At 44.7% G+C, this 22239-nt stretch overlaps 1 protein-coding gene across 1 annotated transcript in view; it reads left to right on the top strand.

Annotated features, from left to right (window-relative positions):
- SEL1L3 (SEL1L family member 3) overlaps window positions 1-22239 on the top strand; it is a 110657-nt gene that overhangs the window by 72023 nt on the left and 16395 nt on the right. The window contains exons 12-17 of the mRNA XM_069593789.1: window positions 250-369; window positions 2351-2491; window positions 6822-6884; window positions 9904-10080; window positions 12816-12943; window positions 14325-14408. Of these exons, the coding sequence (XP_069449890.1) occupies window positions 250-369; window positions 2351-2491; window positions 6822-6884; window positions 9904-10080; window positions 12816-12943; window positions 14325-14408 (713 nt within the window). The remainder of the gene's footprint in view (window positions 1-249; window positions 370-2350; window positions 2492-6821; window positions 6885-9903; window positions 10081-12815; window positions 12944-14324; window positions 14409-22239) is intronic.

Raw genomic sequence — 22239 nt, 5'->3', positions numbered from 1 at the left:
GGAACAAAAATGCCCATTTAGATGCAAGGCGTGTGACCTACTCATTTAAAAAGAATGTGATCTTATGGCATTGTGGACACACCTCATATTTCCATTATTTGTGAGTTTTTACTTGAATAATTGCTGGTTTAAGAATAATGGCATGTCTTTTGCATGCCCAAATTATTTGGATATTTTCATTCTCCCTTCTCCCCTTCCTTTCTTCCTCTCTCCCTCCCTCCCGTCTTATATTCCTTCCTTCCCTTTTAGGCATATGTTGAAACGATTAGACTAAAAGATGATGAAATACTCAAGGTACAAACTAAAGAAGATGGAGATGTCTTTATGTGGCTGAAGCATGAAGCTACTCGGGGCAATGCGGCAGCTCAGGTAACTGTGTTCCACTGTGTTGGACACTGTCTCAGCCCTGATGGACCAGGATACGCTGTGATAACAAGATCTCCCAATCCTAGTGACTTAACATAGCACCAGTGTATTTCTGCTCACACTACTGGGGGTGCCGGCAGGGGCTGTGCGCTCATAGTTCTTCAGGAGCCCAACCTAACAGAGTCACCAAAATGTGCTTCCAAAGCCATTGCCCTAGGGCCACCCTGTGACATGTCACAGCTGGCTCCTGACGCTTCTGCTCAGATGGGGCACTTCACACATTTCATCGGCCAGAGCAAGTCAGTTGGTCATTCTTTTTAAATAATTTGATTTCTGTCTTTGTTTCTGGTTCTGTTGGGTCTTTGTTGCTGCACGGGCTTTTCTCTAGTTGCCGAGCGTGAGGGCTACTCTCTAGCTGCGGTGTGCGTGCTTCTTTTTGCCATGGCTTCTCGTTGCTGAGCCTGGGCTCTAGGGCACGCAGGCTTCAGTAGTGGTGGCGCAGGGGCTTTGTTACTTGGCATGTGGGATCTTACAGGATCAGGGATTCTTTACCACTGAGCCACCAAAGAAGCCCAGTTGGTCACTCTTGACCTTGAGTGTAGTCAGATCTGCACCCGTTGGAGAGAGAGTCACAGGATTTATGATCAGTCCCAAGACCCCATCAGACATTCTAGTGCATCAGATATAATGATATAAATCATTTATATAGGGCAGTTCTTCAGGGTCTTTGTTTACCTTTGGCCATTTATCTGGTTTCTTTTTTCGTACTTGACCTACCCTAGGACACTCCCCTGTGTGTGTGACTGTTTCCAAGATGGATTGAGGCCTATGGGGTGGCCTTGGCATCACATATTATGGGGTGGTGCCTCCTCCTTTTGATCCCCAAGGAGCTTTCTGCACATGTGTAGTGTCTCTCTTGCCCCAAGAATAGGAAATATATGACCTCGTGATCCTTTACTCAAACAGGGTTTAGCCCCTCTCTTCCTGCCTTGTCTGTTATCTTAAGGTGTCCTCAGGAGACAAAGCCTGGCTATTTACCCTGTTTCTATTGTTATTTCTGTTTCAGTATGCAGACAGGAGGCTGGTTGTAAATATCTAACCAGGAGCCCACCTACCTCCTGTCTCAGGAAATGCAAACAGGAGGCCAGCTGTAAATGCCTAGCCTGGAGCCCATCTATCTCTTGCCTCACAGGGAGATGCCCTGACGGCCACAGATGTGCACAGGCAGGCATGCCTCACACTGGGCCCAGAAGACAGACAGTGACTCCCAAAGGGGAGGGCATTTCGAGAGAGGAGACAGTACGGTTGTTGATCCATCAGCTCTGACCTGGCTATAGTACATTCATTCACATACACACACCCACATCCCCCTGACACACAGCATTGTGTTAATAACTTGTATTTAACCCAGTACACCTTTAGGGCTCTGGTCCCCAGTAGAAAGATAGCATGTGTCCACCTAAGTCTCGGTTCTCAATATAAAAACATTTTAAACTAGGTTTGCCTTACCCTCTTTAAAAATCTCGTATGTTACGTATTACGGCTTCCCAGGTGGCTCAGTGGGTAAAGAATCCTCCTGTGATGCAGGAGGGTGAAGGGTAAAGTCGCTCAGTCATGTCCGACTCTTTGCGATCCCATGGACTGTAGTCTAGTAGGCTTCTCTGTCCATGGGAATTTCCAGGCAAGAGTACTGGAGTGGGTTGCCATTTCCTTTCTCCAAGGGATCTTCCTGACCCAGGGATTACAGGCAGACTCAGGTTCAATCCCTGAGTCAGGAAGATCCCCTGGAGGAAGGCATGACAACCCACTCCAATATTTTTGCCTGGAGAAGCCCATGGACAGAGGAGCTTGGTGGACTACAGTCCATAGGGTCACGAAGAGTTGGACACAACTGAGCCACTAAGCGCGCGTGTGCGCGTACACACACATATATGTTAAGCATTTCACAGGAAAGTCATTGTTTTAAATTGCTATTGTCTTAAAGCAACGGTTGGCCCAGATGCTGTTCTGGGGCCAGCAAGGTGTGGCCAAGAACCCGGAAGCGGCTATCGAGTGGTATGCCAAGGGTGCCCTGGAGACTGAGGACCCCGCATTAATATACGACTACGCCATTGTGTTATTCAAGGTAAGAATCACTCAGTTTGTGCTGAGGTTGCAAAATTCCTATCAGATTTCCTGAGAAGTTTGATGTAGGCGTGCAGGCAAACAGGGAGCCTGTAACCCAAGAACCTCGGAATCTGCTTCTGTCAGGCTGGATGGAAAGGGGTATTTGCTGAAAAGGCAGAGTCAGAAACAGTTCCCTGGTCTTGTTTTTAATCATTAGTCTCAGGTTTGGCACCTGGATTCTCTTTGCTTTTGCAAACACTGTGGCATTCTGCAGGAGACACCCCATATTTTATGGATTGGTACATTGCTGGCAGCCCCCAAAGGTGCTGCAATTCTCTTATCAGGCAGAGCTATCGCTGAATTACAGCTGAGATGAAGTGCGTATTTGGCTGGATCCCAACAGTCTCTCTGATCAAAACAAAGATCTTGGTTTTAAGCCAACAGGAGAGCAGGGGAATGGGTGAGAAGACCATTAGCCCAGGAGACAGAAGATGGAGTTCAAATCCCTCCTCTGCAACCAGCAGCTGCATCCTTGGACTTATCTGACCTCATCAGTTCAGTTCAGTCGCTCAGTGGTGTCCGACTTTGTGACCCCATGAATCGCAGCACGCCAGGCCTCCCTGTCCATCACCAGCTCCCAGAGTTCACTCAGACTCACGTCCATCGAGCCAATGATGCCATCCAGCCATCTCATCCTTAGTCATACCCTTCTCCTCCTGCCCCCAACCCCTCCCAGCTTCAGAGTCTTTTCCAATGAGTCAACTCTTCGCATGAGGTGGCCAAAGTACTGGAGTTTCAGCTTCAGCATCAGTCCTTCCAAAGAACACCCAGGGCTGATCTCCTTTAGGATGGATTGTTGGATCTCCTTGCAGTCCAAGGGACTCTCAAGAGTCTTTTCCAACACCACAGTTCAAAAGCATCAATTCTTCAGCGCTCAGCTTTCTTCACTGTCCAACTCTCACATCCATACATGACTACTGGGAAAACCATAGCCTTGACTAGACGGACCTTATGGGACACTGGTAATGACCACAGGTTGAGTGAAAGAACCTAAAGAAGGGACTCCAAGAACTGCAAAATGCTTTATGGAATAACAATAGTTTACTTCGATTGATGCAATGCTTATTACCTGATGTACATTCAGTCTGCAAGACAACCTTGCAAAGGTAGCTACCGTGGTATATGATGATCTCTGTTTATGTGTGTGCTAAGAGAAGCTAAGAAAGGATTTGTAACTTACCCAAGGGTTTCCCAGATGGTGTTAGTGGTAAAGAACCAGCCTGCCAATCCAGGAGCCTTAAGAGACACGGTTTCAATCCCTGGGTTGGGAAGATCTCCTGGAGAAGGGCATAGGAACCCACTCCAGTATTCTTGCCTAAGGAGCCCCATAGCCAGAGGAGCCTGGCAGGCTACAGTCCATGGGGTTGCAAAGAGCTGGACACTACTGAAGCAACATAGCACGCACGTACACATACAAGATTGTACAGCTGGTACCTTTCAGACCTGGGATTGGGATCCAGGCAGTCTGGCTTCAAAGTCTGTGCTCTTCACCCCTGAACACAGAGACATCAATTCATCCACCTTGGAAAAATGGAAAGCTGTTAGCTCTACTAAGGAAAACCTTGGTGGCTATGTCCAGGCCCGAAGGAGGCAGCTGCCCACAGACAGCAAGTGGGCTGTCAAACAAGGACTTGGATGCACATGGCCATGCTCATCTCCAGAACCACAGTTGTGGTCGCTCACTGATTAACAACCATGACTCTTGCTACATCTCCAGCCCTCCAAGTCTTAAAACCTATTGGTTGTTACGGTTTCCAAGTTTAGAGCCCAGACTTTTTCTTTGTAGTTGTTAAATCAACATAGAAGTGGTTTGACTCTCAGCCATATGCCAATGCATTTGTGTATTTATGTAATACACACACATTCAGGGCTGACAAAACGCCAGGCTCTGCACTAGATGGAGGGACGTATGGATGCCTGAACCACGTTTCTGACCTCTGGAGCCTCAGACACTCATGGGCAAGACAGGACTGAGACAGGTGCAGAGGAGAGGCATGGGTCCCCCGGAGCTGGGGCTGGTCATTGCCCGGAGTGCAGAGAAGATAAAGGCATGACTCAGGCATCATTTCTGCCTACCAGGGAGCTTGAAATCTAGGGGGAGAGCCAAAGATATAAATATATGACATGGGAGGTGACAAAATGTTTCTTCAGGGTCTGATTTCTGAAAACGGAAGGTTTTTTTGGTTTTCCTACATTCTAAGTTATCTCTGAGTGGGAGGAAGAAAACCCATTATCAACATCTCGAGAAAGATTTTTACCTCTGGCCAAAGGTGTCTTGAAGTGTTTTCAGTGTAAAAAAAACCCCATACAAAAAATGAACTTTCCAAACAGGAAGAAGGGCAGTGTGCACTCGGCTTATTGTTTTGTGTGGATATTTGGCTTATTGTGTTCAAAAATGGTGCCACGATGATGGTTGTAGTTTTTCCAAGACAGTCGAGTCAATCCCGTTTTACACACACCTGAGCATGGAGCTTGGACTTTCACTGCAGCTACCGTCCTCCGTGAATTCAGCCAGTGGACAGTCACTGAGCGTCTGCTATGCATCAGGACTTTGTGTGTTTCTTCTGACAGCTTCCAGTGCTACTTAGACTTGTGCAGAGTATATAGTCTTCGTGCAAGAAACCATCCCACTTCTGATTATGTAATTACACTGGGAAATCCCTGATCTAGAAATGAGAGTATCTTGAGTTCTGTTTGCAGATCTAACTAAGAGGCTTTGGGTTAGTCAGCCCCTGTGGGCCCCAGTTTTATTCCTTCCAAACAAAGAAGCTGGAGAAGATAAACTTTGAGTGCATCCAGGTTCTAAAGTCCTGTCATCCTGATAGTTCTGATCCTTTCTGCAAAATACAAAAAGGTTGTCTCACTGCCCCGTCTAGTTACTCCAAATAGCCTTCATGTCCTTTTCTCTTTCCTCTTCCTCTAATTAAACGAAGTAATGGTCCACTTCTGAAAAATAGTTTCACCTTGCATCCTGCTTCAGCTCATCGGCTTTTATTAAATAGGTAAGTTAAAGGCGAGTAGAAACTCAGTGTATGTAATTTAACCTTTATTGGATCCACCGTTTCACTTTGGGTCCCGGAACTCTAAGGACAGATTCTGCAGCTTGTTGTTTTCGTATTCTGTAAGGAGATTGTGAATCATTTTACTTTCTCAGCATGGAAACGACAATATACAGGAGAAAATACAGCATGGCAGTTATAAACCTGAACTCTGGAGCCTGGGTTCAAATCCTGCCTCTGTTCCTCATTCCCTGTGTGCCTCTGGGTTGGTTTCTCAGATGAGAATGATAGCAGCACCACGGCTAGGGTCGGGAGGATTAGATATGGCAGGAGTGCTCCTGGCCCAGGGTAATTAACGTAGGAATGTTTGCTAGCGCTGTCTTCATTACTAGAGCTGAGTATTTAAGTAGTGTTAATAGATGTAGTCATTGCAAAGCCCTCTGACGTTCTATCACATGTGATGTAGGGGTCAAAGACAGGCTCTAAGTGAGCTTGGAAGCATCGGGGTTTTCATCCAGTCTTCTCATCTGCCCTCTCCGTGGTCAGAGCCACGTTGAGAGAGCCCTCAGCGACTCCTCCTGTCCGGCCCTTGGACCCACCATTTTCCCACGTGGTCCGGCGGACACCCCAGAGTGGTCCCATGAAGTTCTGCTCTTCTGACAAGAACCCCAAAGCCATTTCTCTAGTGATCCACAAACCGCGTCTGCTGGAAAAACTTGATTTTGCTGGAGGGAGCTTGTCAGTTGTCAGTGTCTGAAGGAACTGATTCTAAGGGATCCTATCTCTTTCACCACTGACCTTCCAGCTGTTTCTGAAGCCGCAGAGGTCCACCATGGGGACTCCCACGTGGAACTGGGATAACTGAGTTGTCCCAGCCTGGTAAGTCTTGACTGTCCGACGCAGATCAAGTGCTTTATCTGACTCACACGTTAGGTGATCCCCAGAAAAACACAACCAGAATGACCAGACTCATTTAACCTTGTTCAAGGCTTCTCCCAACTGCACCAGTGGATTGACGAGAGTGTGATTCACCTGATGATCAAATGGGGAATTTTGTGTGATGCTAAACAGGAAGGGGAGGGTTGTTGTCACTGTTCTACAAATATACCCAAAATTATGATGATGACGTAATAGCTCTGCATATGGAAATCTTCAAGATTAGGTTTTCCTTTGGCAGGGCCTGGGCTTCTGTTGGATCTTCTGTTGAACACTGGCGGATCGGTGTGATGGTTTTGCGTGCATTCTCTGTTTATTATTTTTTTGTGATCATTGCTGTTTATTGTTGTTTAGGGTCAAGGAGTGAAAAAGAACAGACGGCTTGCCTTAGAGCTGATGAAGAAAGCAGCTTCCAAGGTAACACTTGTGCATATTGTCGGAGGGAAGCCTTTGCCTACACACACCCACCCATGCATTTACAAGTCTAGGAAAGTGAATGGCCAGCCTTCCGAGGAAGGTAGAAATGCAGTGAGGAGGGAGGGGTCTCTAGCATTGCAGCGATTAGTCATTTTTGAGCTACAACACATACACAGAAACCTGCACAATGGGGATGCAAACTTCAAAAGGCGAACTCACTTTCCAGTCAATAGAATTCAGACTGATTTTGTTTGAAGGCTAAAATTATAATCAAGGGCTGCCCTAATAACAAGCAGCAGCAGGGGCTCCTTGAAACTGAATGGATATAAATGCCAATGAATTAGGAAAATCAAAAGCCTGATTCCTCTGAATCTTGAATCCTCTGGATTAACCCTGTCATGTCCAGTGCTCATTTCCTTCTCTGCGCTTTACTAAAAGGACTGCTGATCAAGTTTATTGCTGCATTTAGAAATTATCTTCTTTTTGTCACTATTTGCTCTTCAAAGTAACCTTCAAGCCAACTAGTTTCAGTACTGCAGTACAGAATGGAGGTTGTGATATTGCTTGTGAGGGGATACACACACACACACACACACACACACAAGCAGGGACGCACAACATATCCCTCTGTGCAAACACCCCCCCCATGCAGGCACACTCACGTGCACACTCACATGTGCATGCATACATATTAGTAAATAAATGGATTGGTAGAAACCGCTGTAACTCTACAACCTAGACAGAGTCCTTTATAGCCCTTCAGGCTCTTGAATGTACCTTCATCCCAAGGCTGCTAATATTTGCCCTAACTACAATGATTCCTCAAGCAACCATGCCGATTTTCGTTCCTCACTCGCTTTTCTTAGGAAGCTTTGAGTGTCTATTTTTCCTGTAGACTAGGAAGTTGGAGCATGTAGTCAGAGAACCAGGAGGCTTTTTCTCCACCTGTGTGGTCTCAAGGGGGCACATCACCCAGGAGACAGTGGGCTGAAACACACGCCAGCTCCCAACCCTGACACAGACTATAGTGCAGAAATAGAAAAGCTGCTTAATGTTGGTCACTGAGGGCATAGTTCTAGAGCACCCTAAAATGGGGCTTCCTGGCAGGTGTGAAATTTGCATCTCTTTAGCATGCTAGTGGTGAATTGTCGTCTAAGGTGCTTTATTCAGAGCGTGCTTTTAGCAGAGCTGAGATGAATATTAGAGGAAATGCAGTTTTATAGCCTGGAGTACTCACATTCTTAAGAGTGTTACATGATTCTCACTTATTCATTTGGCAGGGAGTTATTAAGCCCTTACTCTTTGTCAGGCACCGTGGTGAAGCACAGAGTTTGATGTCTGGAATTAGCTAAAAGTCACTTGAAAGTAAATCTGCAGATATAGCTGGGAATGTCCGGAATAAGGTGTGAGCATGAAGAAATAAAACAAGATTTCTTGTGGGGCTCCTGACCTGGGTCCCAGTACAATTTCTAAAGAAAGTTCTGCTAATGTTTTGAGTGATGACAGGTACCTTTGAATAAACCTAGGCATATGGAGGTGAGCAGTACAGAAACCATTTTGATGTAAATTCCATAGGCTTATTCCAAAGCTGGTTCTTGCCACATCATAATATAGCGTGGTCTGTCACTTCACGGAAATACATTCATCCTGCAACTTCTCAGGAGGCTGCCTTGCATCTGGTGTCACCTGAGGCTCTGGAAGAATATCTTTATGACTGGCCCACAGCACTGATACTGTGCCAAGAGGCAGCTATCTTGAGGGCCTGTGAATCTGAGCACTGCCCTCAGTGTAGGATTGGATTCTGTTTTGCGTGTCATCAGCATTCAAGGGAGGGCTCTCGTTCATTTCTCAGGTATTTATTGAGCACTTACTGTATGCAAGTACTAACACAGGTGCTTGGAATACAAAATAAAGATCCTTGCCCTCATAGAGCATTTATTCCAATGGGCTTTGTCAGTGTCCTTCTCCTGGTCTTCCTGGCACCTGGAGTCCAGTGTAAAAACTAAAAGGGCTTCGGGAGCCCTCACAGATAAAAAGGCTGCAGGCTGGGATCTTGGCATCCATAGCTGAGGGACACCTGTTCTTCACTTCTCAAAGGAGAGGGGAAAGAGATTTTGTTCCACACTTGGACTCTTAACCTGTCTCACAGATGCAAGGGCACTCACTGCCTCTCTAATCCTTTTTTCACTTGCTTGCCCATGGTCTTGTTGATCTGGCAGGAAAGCAGGAATGAGAGACCCGAATGTCCAGGTTTGCACACTTACACCCCCACAGGGTTCCTAAGCCTTCGACAGCCAGGCTGGAAGCTACTGTATAGAAGCAGGTGGGAGCACCTAGAGAGAGCAGAAGTGGGCCCCTGAGAGCACGAATCAGCAAGAACAAGGAGATTGGAGACTAGACTCACAAGAACCAGCCCTTCTACGGTACCATCCCAGGTTTAGACACAGTCCTGAAGCCACCCTCCCTTCTCCATCCCCTCCCCTCTGCCTCAGGCCCAGCCACCTACCTGTCTACTAAGCAGACCCATAGCCCCTGAGCTTTACAAGTAGACCATTGCAGCTTCTTCCCTCAGATGATTTGTTGGTGTCCAGTGCAGAGTAATCAACAGACGGCCGGCAGGTCACCTAGAAATCAGCCCAGCCAGGCCAGGTTCCAGCCTCCTGTCGCAGTTGAGTGCTTGTGAATTTCAAGGGCGTTGCTGATACTCAGGGCAACACAAGGCCTTCTGTAGACAAGGGCATTGTGAAACAGTCCTCGGGGGCTGAGTGATGATTCAAGGCCAGCATCATTGCCGAGGTGGAAGGCAGAAATCCCAACAGCAGGCTGGTGAAGTCCTCCTGGGAAGACTTTGAGGTGGCCTTATGTTTTAGCCTTTCTTTAGTGCCATCTGCCCCCAAAAAGAGACAGGAAAGGTTTCTCTCAGACTCTGGCAGAATGCTTTCACAACAACTGATTCTCTTTAGAGAATTTTTCATTAAAAAAAAAAAAGTCATTTCTTTCTTGTTGTTCTAAAATCTAGGGATTGCATCAGGCAGTCAACGGCCTGGGATGGTATTACCACAAATTCAAGAAAAATTATGCCAAAGCGGCTAAGTACTGGTTAAAAGCAGAAGAAATGGGGAACCCAGATGCCTCATACAACCTTGGAGTCCTATACTTGGATGGCATTTTCCCAGGAGTTCCTGGAAGGAATCAGGTAAGCCTTGTGACCAGCTGTGCAGCTGGTCAGACACTTGGTCAGGAAGCAGGTGTTCTATGCGCCCAGCCCAGTACAGACCCCACCCGACATACAGATCATGAGCTCAAGGAACTCAAGGGCCCAGTTAAGAAGACGAGAGAGTGAAGAGCAAAAACCGGCATTAGCGAGATGCCAAGTGTGTTCTAATCGCTGTGACCCAAGCAGTTCTGGAAAGGGGAAATAAGGAAAGCCAAAGCAGTCAGGAAGGCTTCATGGAGGAGGAGGAGACTTGCACTGGGGAGAGGAGAGGGAGATGATGTGAGACAAGAATAAGAGAGATGGTGCAGAGATTGATCACTGATCTTACTGGAAGCAAAGCGCGCTGTGTCCAAAAAGGATTGCCAGGTATGAGATCGGATTGGATAATAATAATGTAAATAGCAGTGACAGTCTTCAGCGTTTGCGGAACACTTCCTCTGGGCCATATACTCATAGATACTTTCTGTCTGCCATCCCATGTCATCCTAACTACACTCTTGGAATACAAATGTTACTACATCCATTTAACAGAATAAGCGACCAAGGCTCTGAAAGGTTGCATAACTTACTCAGACGTCAGACACTGAAGTGGAGTCAGGACCTGGTTCCCGTGTGAAATGGAAGCCCCTCGTTATTGATAATAATGTTAATGGTGGTAATAACAATCTGAGCACCATTACAGTCAACAAATTAACTGAACACCCACCCTCTGCCAGGCACTCTTCTGGGCAGTGGTGGTTACAGCAGCAGACAGTCTCTGCTTTGGGGAAGCTTAGAAGCTTATATTCCAGTGGGACAGAAAGATGATAAGCAAAGATAGAGCATGAGGGAAAATGGAGGGAAGTGATATGGGGAGAAATAAAGCCAGATGAGGAGGACCCAGAAGGTAGAGACTAGGGGATGCAATTTTGTAAGCGAGATCAGAGAAGGTCTCTCTGATAATGTGACCTTGTACAGACTCCTAAAGGAGTCTTGTGAATATCTGGGAGAACATTCCAGAAAGAGGGAAGAACATTCCAGAAAGCGGGATCAGCAGAAGAACAGCGGGGAGATGCAACTGGCAGGAGCTGAGAACAGAGAGGTGGCAAAAGAGATAAGGTCAAGGAGGCAGGTGCCCAGGCAGCTGCCCTGAGCAGGATGGGACAGCTCTGAACAGGGCTGGGATAGGCTGTGTTTGAAAAGGCTCTTCCTGGGTCCTGATGAAGATGGAGGTTCCTGATGGGCTTGAGGAAGAGACGAGCAAGAGCGGGGGGTTGATGCAACGAGGACCTACTGTAGAACACACAGAACTCTGTACTCTATGTTGTTATGTGGCAGCCTGGATGGGAGGGGAGTTGGGAGGAGACTGGATTCATGCATATGTGTGTCTGAATCCCTTTGCCGTCCACCTGAAACTATCACAACATAGTTAATCGGCTATCCTCCAATACAACATTAAAAGTTTTGAAAAGAAGAAGCAGGGGATTAATGCATTGAATCCAAATGAGAATGGATGGGCAGTATCAGAAAGAGGGCTGAGACGTGACTAGATTCTGGATCTGTTTTGAAGGTCAAGAGGGCAGAATTTGATGGTGATTGGATGTGAGGTGTGAAGCGGGGAGAGGAGTCAGGCTGACTCCAGAGGGTTTGGCATTTATTGAGATGGGAAGAAAGGTAGTATTCAGACAGATGGGCAAGCTGTAGCAGCAGATTTGGGGGTGAGAAATGAGAGGATTATTTTTGGTAAAGCCTCAAATTATTATTACTTGGTAAAGCCTCAAATATCATTATCTTATTTAATCCTCATGACAAACTTTCATGGTAGCTACTATCAGAAGCCACATGTTTCATTTGTAGAAACTGAGTATTTTCTTAGTTGGAGAGTTAAACTGACATGCTCACAGTCACACAGCTAATAAGGAGCAGAGCTGGGATTTGAACCCAGGCCTGCCTGACTCCAAGTGCTGTTCAGTTCAGTTGCTCAGTCATGTCCGACTCTTTGTGACCCCATGGACTGCAACACACCAGGCTTCCCTGTCCGTCACCAACTCCTGGAACTTGCTCAGACTCACTCCATTGAGTTGGTGATGCCATCCAACCATCTCACGGCATCACCGACTCCAAAGCCCCTGCTTAAAAATGGCAGTTAACTGCCTGGGAAAAAATAATGATAATCAGTGGCGTGTCTACCCATTTAAGCACTTGCTCTCCCTTTTCCCTCTTCCCTCTACTTCTGTGACTACCCCGGAGGCTGTGTATTTTTATGCACTGCAAATGTCTGTTAGCCCTCCCACATATCTGCTAGAATGGATTTTTTAATTGTCATATTCTAATTTTCACCTTCCTACTGGAACTGCAGTTTTTGCATCTGAGTTTGAAAAAAGGTATTAAGTGAGGTTAGGAAAGCAAATGCCTGAAGTTTCACCAGGTGTGATTTCTGCTGCAATCTTCTGTCTGGCTGGCAGGGGGTTCATGTGAGGATACCTGATGATAGTGACATTCGTAATGTTATTTATTGGGTAAACTTAACAGAATAGCTGCAGTCAAGGCTATCATGTCGAGAAGCTTCTGTGATTGACTGTCTTCCTGGAACTTGACTTGGTTTCTTAAAGATATCAGACGTTATAAGCTTATGATGAAATCACGTGTTACGTACCTCACGCCCTTAGCTCTGATGAAACCTGCCCAGGAGGACATCTCACTAATGATACCGACGTTTGCCCATCTCTTTCCAGACATTAGCTGGTGAATATTTCCATAAGGCGGCACAAGGTGGACACATAGAAGGAACTTTGTGGTGCTCTCTGTACTATATCACTGGCAACCTGGAGACGTTCCCGCGAGATCCCGAGAAGGCTGTTGTGTAAGAACCTATCAGATGTTGCTTGTGAAGGGAAAGCCATATACTATGTTCACTACTTCTGAGAAAATAGAGTTCTTTTTTCTTTTATTCTTTCTTTGTTTTCATTTTTAAAATGTAATTTTTATCAGTTACATGTGCACAAAAAAAGCCAAATTATTTGAGGAGGCAAAAATTTAAAAAGTAATAATTTGACAAGAAAAATAGGAAGTCTCTATCCCTTACCCACATACCATTTCCTGCTGCCTAGAATAAATCACTTTTCATGAACTCTTGCCTGGAGAATCCCATGGATGGAGGAGCCTGGGAGGCTGCAGTCCATGGGGGTTGCGAAGAGTCAGACACGACTGAGCGGCTTCACTTTCACTTTTCACTTTCCTGCATTGGAGAAGGAAATGGCAACCCACTCCAGTGTTCTTGCCTGGAGAATCCCAGGGATGGGGGAGCCTGGTGGGCTGCCATCTATGGGGTCGCACTTCTGGACATGACTGAAGCAACTTAGCAGCAGCAGCATGTTTTATTAATAATTATTTCTCTTTTTATTTGCCTCTATGTCTAAATAACATGCTTAAATCACTATTTCTTATTGTACTCACTACAGACTTTGTCTAATGATGTGTCACTGGGAAAAGACAAATATATAAATAGTTCTTTCACTCTGCAGCTTCTGACTGCCCTACATGTTCACACTTCCTACTTTCTCCCATCTTCCCCATGAGTACATCATCATTTTGCTTGGATTGGTATCAGGGTTCATATTATTGGATTTGCCAAAAAGTTCTTTTGGCCAACCCGATATTTTTACCATTTAATGCTACTCATAGCTGACCATGTAGTGTGCTCTGACTACGCTTTCTTGCATAACTTTTTGTTTTCTATGGAAGACTACTAATAATTATTATTTATTTGCTTAGCTGTCTGTGTACTTATCATTTCCTTTGTACTTGATGTTCACATTCTCCTTGTGTTGTCTAAATCTCCTCTCAGTATGTCTACACCTATCAGGTACTCTGTTCATTTAATCTTCTTGGCAACATCTCTTCTCTTTGTTCAGGGAGAGCTGTCTTCCTGCTATTGACTTGTTAGAATTCTTGATTCACACTATCTTTTTCCATATTGGTTGACTCTTTTCATTAAGCACTTGTCACATCTTTGTTTCAAAAAATGACAACTCTTAAACATTCATTATAAAGGGCACTGAACTCAAGCGCTCCCAAAGTATATCTCTCTTTGCCTTCTTAACATTCAGTTCCAACTTGTGACTCCATAAAAATTCTAACAAGCAAAATATTTCCCAAGTGAGATTTATTGAAATCACTTGAAGTAAAAAGAAATTATTTAATATGCCGCAGTTTGGATATTTTCTCCTCTGTTTCCTTTATAGATGGGCAAAGCACATAGCTGAGAAAAATGGCTACTTGGGCCATGTCATTCGCAAAGGCCTCAATGCCTACCTGGAGGGCTCGTGGTAAGTTCGACTGAACTTTCTCAGTCCTTACCTTTCAATCTGTCAGTGTATTCTTAGGAGATGGAATCTTAAAATGCAACTGAAAAAGCAATTTGCAAGGAAATCACAGCCTCCTGGTAATGATATTCAGAGTATCACCGACTGACTGGCTGTTGATTAGAAAACATAGCATTTCCATGTTTAATTATACGCAAAAATTAGTTCTCTAGGGGGTGCGTCCACATTCATCAAGTTGAGAAGCACATGAATGCGTTGACTTTTCTTCCCTTCGGCTCGTTCTACTTGGCTTCAGAGTCTGGAGACAGCATAGGGGATCCCTACCCACCCTCTGCCTCTCACTGGCACGTCACAGAAAGTCCAGGATTTCTATCTTGTTCATGGGAAGGAGTGAAAGCAGTGTGTTTTAGGGCTTAGGCTACATCTTTCCTAGGATTGCTGGAAGTCACTCAGCAGACCTCAAGTATCACAGCCAAATAGACTACCCCTCTCTAAGTAACTTCTGATGGAGTTAGCAAATCTCACCCTGTATGAAATGGGGTGAAACCCCATACATGAGGACCAGTAAATGCCCCATTTCCAGTTACTTGATTTTACAAATATAAGGGCACTCCTGTCCAATATCTACCTGAGTCCGTCTCTCTGTCCTCTGTTTTCAGGCCTCATGGTCCATCTTACTTTTCTTTGTGCTACATTTTGTGTGCTTGTTCATTGCCTTAATGACCTGGATATTTCTGTAATAAATAAAGGGGAAATGCAAATCAGCGCACATCCCATTGGTCCACCATCTCAAAGACGTTAGAGCAGCCCTATCATTGATTGTGCTCTGATATGAACTTTAATTAAAAATTAAAATATAAGTCCCAAAGAAGGTCATTTCCTTCTTTGGTTCATGGATGCCCAGGTAATCCACAGATAGCATCTCGGTGAATGAGAATCTCAAATTAGAAAATGCAGGGGAAATGGGCCACGTGAAAAAAAGCACTTCATAAAACTGTATTAGTATCATCTTGTAAAAGTTTATCATCTGTGGCCTCACTTTGTATAATGAGGAAGGAATTTTTTAATGAAATGGTTCTTTTCCCAATTGATACACCTTACTATTTGTGTGCTGTTTATCTTGTTTCCCAAGTAAACTTCAATTTATAAAACTTCCCAGTTTGACCTTAGCTCATTTCTGCTTCTCACCCTCTACATTTCCCATCCTTTGCTCCTGACAATTTCTTAGGGGAAACTAAGCATTCAAACATCAAAATGTTTCTATGTGGGGTTTTCCCAAAGAAAGAGCACATATGTAAACACCCCCAGCACACACATACACACACACACACACACCAAGATGTCTCACACTTTTTCCCATAAAGAGGGTATCTGCTAATAGCTTAGCTTTCTTGCCGACTTTTGAATTTAACATCACAAAGCACTTCAGGGAGCACATTTAAAAATTTTCTGTGAAGGTCAAGAGGGATTAAGCTGTAGTGGCCTGCTTTCCTTCTTAGAATATTCAGCTGCATTACATGACTGACTTGGGGGCGGTCGGGGTGGGGGTGGATTAAGTGTGCTCTCCATGGTTGGTGAGTTTGGGTTCAGTTCAGCAGTTTTCCTGAGTACACTTAAATGCAGGGTGTCATAGCTGCAGGGGATGTCACAGATAAGACTGGGGGCAGTCCGCTGCCTCATCTCTTCCTGGTGCTAAACTGCCTGCAGTTTCTCAGGTGGCCCACATTCTCTCTGACCTCTTGGCCTTTGCACTTGCTCTTCCCTCTGCCCAGAAGTCCTGCCTAACCCCTTAGTCCCTTTGTCTTTGCATGGGTCATGATGGCTCTTTACTTGTTGATTGCCCTGTGACGTGTATCCCAGTGCCCAGCACCTAATGGCTTCTAGGAAGTACTCAGAAACTACTGAGTGAACAATTTAAGGCAAATAGAACAGCCATCACTGAAGAGCCATAAGCGGTATATGAAGAGCATTGGGGATTCAGAGGAAGACAAGATGCAGCCTGGTTGGGGCACTTAGTTCAGCCTTTATAAAGGAGGTAACACTATATGGCCCCGAGGGATGGGTGGAATTTCTACCTAGTCATAGTACTTCTATGGGCTTCCCTGGTGGCTCAGCTGATAGAGAATCTGCCTGCAATGCAGGAGACCTGGATTCGATTCCTGGGTTGGGAAGATCCCCTGGAGAAAGGAATGGCAACCCACTCCAGTATTCTTGCCTGGAGATTTCTGTGGACAGAGGAGCCTGGTGGATTACAGTCCTTGGGTTCTCAAAGAGTTGGACATGACTGAGTGACTAACACTTTCACAGTAATGAACAGGATCACAAAAAGCAAAGAAACAGGAAAATTCTGGGAGTGTCTAGAAATTTTTAAGCCACCCAGTTTGCCTTGAGGGTAAAATTCGTAAAAGGAAGTGGTCTATGACAAGACCAAAGAGGTGCTGTGTTATGGGATTTTGAATAGCAGTTATATAGTTTTTATTTAGTTTGTCAAGTAGTGGGGAGCCAATAATGGTTTGAGGAGAGGGTAGTGACATGAGAGAGGTGGGTTCTGAGATGCTTAACCAAACAGCTGCGAATTATGGGGACGAGAAGGGAGAACCTGAATGAGAGAGTTAGTTCAGAATCCAGGTTAAAGGAGCTGAGCTTTTGAGCTGGAGCTGCGGCCTGAGCCAGGTAAGTTGTTTCCACTTCTTTTATGACTCAATAATTGTTGCATACCAATAATATGTAATATGTATGTAGCCGTGTCTCACTCTTTGCTACCCCATGGTCTATATGGTCCACGGAATTCTCCAGGCCAGAACACTAGGGTGGGTAGCCTTTTCCTTCTCCAGGGGATCTTCCCAACCCAGGGATCTGACCTAGGTCTCCCACATTGCAGGCAGATTCTTTACCAGCTGAGCCATAAGGGAAGCCCAAGTTCCAAAGCGTAACAATAAAATGAACACTTGTAACCCTACCATCCTGTTTAAGAAAATAGACCATTGAAACCCCCTGTGTGTTCTTCTCAGATGAAACCCACCCCAGCCCCCAGGATCCAGAACTAACCATTTCGTGAGTCTTTTGTCCTTCTGCCCGTTGCTCACTTTATAGTTTTGCTATATATGGATATAATCCTGAGCAATAGATTTGGCTTGCTTCTGAGCTTCATATCATTGGAGTCATATCATATGTAATTCTTCATAAATAAACATCATGCTTATTTAACCTGATGTTTCTGGGATGCATATCTTTGGATACATGTAGGTCGTTCATTTTCACTGCTGTCATACGCTGCAGTTTACTTACCAGTTCTCATGTTAACACATATGTGGGTTCTTTCCCTTAAGAACAGTGTAGCCATGCACGTTTTTGATGTATATCTTAGTGCATGCAGGAAGAATTTCTCTAAAAATACACGCTGCGGAATAGGGTCACAGGCTTGCCATGTGTTCAACTTTACAAGACAACGTCAACTGTTTTCCAAAGTATTTTACCCATTTACACTTCTGTCAACCCCATATAAATTTCTGTTTCTTCATAGCCTTGCCAATTCTGATGCTGATGCTAAGTATTATTAAAGATATGTCTTCACCTGGACTTGAGGCCTTCTCCTACTAACAGGAAGAAACACCGAGTACCCACTACAGTGGGAGTGTCTTTGTCAAAGTACATTTGAGACAAAGAGCTTTTCTCTTTTCCTTCCCACTGAGCTTCCAAATGCCTCAGAGGTTAAATAGGAAATGTATGGCCGTTGGCCTCCTCACACCACAACATGGCATTTTTTGGAGTCCCATCTATTTTGCTATAATAGAACTAAACCATCCATCAATGTCCCAAGTTCACCTCTTTTTTCATTTTTTGTGAGTGCATTTATTCTGGGCATTATTTCCAAATCACATGTGTCAGTTTGATGAGCTTGTGCTTTTCTGTGTTGCTCTGAGATTTATATGGGATAGTTTAAATGAGGAGCATGATTGAGAAAAGGGCATTTTGCTGCTTAGGCAAAATTCGGAAGATAATGCTGTCATGCCCGAGGCCATCCTTGGACACCAGGAGAAGTCAGCTAAGGAGAGGTCACCTGTCGTGTTTCATTTCTTTCCCGCATACTCTGCTGTGTGTTTTATCTGTGAGCTGTGTGTTTTATTGTCCTTTGTCTTAACTATACCCTCCAAACACTTAACCCAGGAGGTTAGCCAGATTCTAGTAAGCTTGAGGCAAGACAAGCAGGCATGCAAGATTCCTGTTCAAAGAGATGCGTCTTTTTGCCTTGGAGCAGGGTCCTAAATTCCACTGAGACCCCAGGATTTTTTTTTTAAATATATGTATATATATGAAACTTCCAGTTTGGACTGCTTCAGGTATTGGCAGAAAGAATCCAGAGAAAATAATTGGATTGTTTGAGAAACTGCTCAGAGAAACTCAAATTCACAGTTCACAGCAAGCAGCCAAAGGATTGATTATTAAGATGTATCATTATAAAAGTTCTATAAATGGATGTGCCAAGTCTGAAGTGGGAGGGTAGCAAATGTGCCCCTACACTTGCTCTTTAATCCGCTTCTCTCTGCACCCCCACCCCAATCCCCATCAGAATGACTCCCTGGGCGACTAGTTCACTTTAGCACACTGGAAATAAAGCTGGACACCCTGGTCAGCTTCCTAAACCTTGAGGAAGTTCACGGAAGGATAGTACAGATTTCCAGCTTGTCTCTGGGCCCTCTACACAGAGAAAATACTGAATAAATGTTTATCCTGTGAATAGAAGCATAGAAATATCTGTAATTAATACTTTCAGGCAATCTCAGTTGAGACACAAGTAAGAGCAAAGTGCTGGGAGGCTGAATGTAGATAGGGTTTCGGCAGAGGTGTCCTGTCTCTGAAGTCTTCGTAAGTTGAGAGAATCTGGTCTTCAGTGTTCTGACGCTTGCCCAGAGTTCACTCTTCAATATATGAAAATGGATGCTGGTGGTTTTGGATTCCATGGCTTCTGTAAAATAGAAGACAGAGGTGGATTTCTGTTAGGTGCTTCTTTCTTTCTGCCCCTGGGCGTGTGGGATCTTCCCTGATCAGAGACTGAACGTGCGCCCCCCTCCAGTGGAAACGCAGAGTCTTAACCACTGGATCTCCTGGAAGTCAACGTTTTTAGACTTCTTTTTGATGATTTCAGTGCTTCCTCGAAGGAAACGTTTGAGAATTCTGTGAAATTTCCTCCTGGCTTCTACTGACACAATAATTGGTCAGTGGAAGGTTGTTATTGTCATTTAGTTGATAAAGTCCTGTCTGACTTTTGGCAACTCCATGGATTGTAGCCCACCAGGCTCCTCTGTTCATGGGATTTCTCAGGCAAGAATACTGGAGTGGGTTGCCATTTCCTTCTCCAGGGGATCTTCCAGACCCAGGGATCAAACCTGCATCTCCTGCATTGGCAGGCGGATTCTTTACCACTGAGCCGCCTGGAAAGCCTCAGTCAGCGGAAGTCTTCCTACACAACGTGTTCCTCTCTTCCCTCTCCCATCACCCAAGTAACTTTAGAGACAAGGTATTGTCTTTATAAAGTTTATCATAGCGACTGTTTTTACAGGAAATGTCAACCTGTGTCCCCTGCTCCCAAATTCTGACAGTCTGCCCAACCACTGTCTAAGAAAAACTCATTTTCTTACATTGCAAGTAATATGAGCCCTGTTCCATGATGGCAGCAGAGGGGGCCCACCTGACATCTGACCTTGGGCTGGCAACTCCACGCCGTCTCCTTCCCTCATCCATCCCTGGGGGACACTGAAGCACCGATGCAAACCTGAGTGTTTGATATTTTAAGACCTTTGGGATGGAACCTTATTGTAGGATGGGATTTGCTGCTGAATCTTCCTCGAGGGTCCTCCATCTAGGGTCCACTCTGAGGATTCTTGTCACCAAACGTGATTCTTGGAGGCTGTGTAAGAAAATGCCTGGGGCCTTTTGTGTTGTTGCAGTCGCAGTTGTGGGCTTGTTACGTGGCTTGTCTACGCTCCTTACATGGCTGCTTAGCCAGCCATATCTCTCGAGCATGAGTCATGCCTAATTGGTCAGCTGCCTTGGGTATCTTGGAGGCCAGGAATCAGCACACTCAGCAGCCATGACCTGGGATGTCTGATTGAAGGTCTGCCTGTCCTAATTTGACCCCCAATCATCTCTCTCTGTCCCCACTGGAAGGCCTGCCAGGAGCTGCTTTAGCCAAATAGAAAAGATGATCCTCTGGGACTTTCTTGGGGGTCCAGCGATTAACACTTTGCACTTCCTCTGCAGGAGGCACAGGTTGGATCCCAGGTTGGGGAACTAATATCCTGCATGCCATGAGGTCTGGCCAACAAAAGAAAAGAAAAGAAAAGAAAAGATGACTGCCTCCAGCCCCCCACCCTGCCTAGTTCTTAGATGTATCTAAAATTAACGAAGAGTTCTTAATGTCAGCCACTGAAAATGAAAAATAAGCTTTAGAAACAACCATTTATAGTAAAATTTTAACTTATGACATGGGTAACACAAAAGAAAATGGAGGAAATCAGATAAGTAAAAAACAAAAAAAATTCACTTGCCCTCTCAGCGCCTAGGGATAAGTACTGTTAGCATTTTGGTAGATCATTTTAAGTCGTTGTTTTTTCTCTGCATATGTGCATCTGCATATGTATGTCCATGTGTGTATTCAGTTTCATATTTGTTTTGCAAAAATGAGATTGCACTGTTTTTTATCCTGCTTTTCTCACCCAGTGGAAGATTTGGCATAGACACCTTTCTACGACTTTGAATGCTCTTCTTCAACATCACTTTAATGACCTCCTCTGAAAGTGGCTGCACCATGGGTTAACTGAACTTGTCACTGGTTTTCAGATATTTGTGGGGTTTCTGATGTTGTCATTGTTGATATACACAGATCTGACATGAGCTCTGTTGTCACGGAGTCTTTGCATGTTTCTGATTTTTTTTTTTAATTTACTATTTTTTTATTTTTTTAAATTAATTTAATTTTTATTGAAGCACAATCGCTTTACAGAATTTTGTTGTTTTCTGTAAAACCTCAACATGAATCAGCAATAGGTATACATATATCCCCTCCCTTTTGAAACTCCCTCCCATCTCCCTCCCCATCCTACCCCTCTAGGTTGATACAGAGCCCCTGTTTGAGTTTGCTGAGCCATATAGCAAATTCCTGTTGGCTGTCTATTTTACATATGGTTCTTGGAATAAACCTTCATGAGGCAGAACTGTTGGGCCAGGTGGTATGTACATTTGTAAGGCTCTCACATTTAACAATTGCATCAATTGCTAGTGCTTCCCACTAGCAGCGGTTAGAGAAACATGTCCGTTTTCCCCAAGCCCTTGCCATTATCCGGATTATGAATCGGATGCCAATCTTTCAATAGATGACAGGTGGTTTCATTGTTTTACAATTATTCAACTACCAGTAGTCTTGAATACTTTTTTTTTTTAATGTGTTTTTGACCATTGGTATCAAGCCCCTTGTAAACTGCCTCTCCTTTGCCAAACTTCTAATGTACCACAAAAGCTCAGCTTTAATTAAGCTTGTTCACAGTCCTAAGCCTCATAAAGCCCTTCACAAAACAGGACTCAAAAGCACAGAGCTTTTTCTTAATACCACTTATCTCCTCTAAGCAAGGGTGGAGGGTGGAGGATGGAAGGATTTCAAGGGCCCAAAGCCGATAGGCAGCTCCCCAGGCAGCACTCCACGTGTCATTCGGCCAGTAGAGGTCGCTGTTGTATCAACCAGCTCCCCAACCTTATCTGTTGAGTTCAGCCTTTTAAGATGGAAAATAAATCAGTGCAAGCAGTATTTTTAACAACAGTATTTATTTAAAAAAAAAAA

Source organism: Ovis canadensis, chromosome 6 (assembly GCF_042477335.2).
Source record: "Ovis canadensis isolate MfBH-ARS-UI-01 breed Bighorn chromosome 6, ARS-UI_OviCan_v2, whole genome shotgun sequence".
Lineage (NCBI taxonomy): Eukaryota > Metazoa > Chordata > Mammalia > Artiodactyla > Bovidae > Ovis > Ovis canadensis.
The sequence above is the reverse complement of the archived record's forward strand: the minus strand, read 5'-3'. Positions and strand labels throughout refer to the sequence as shown.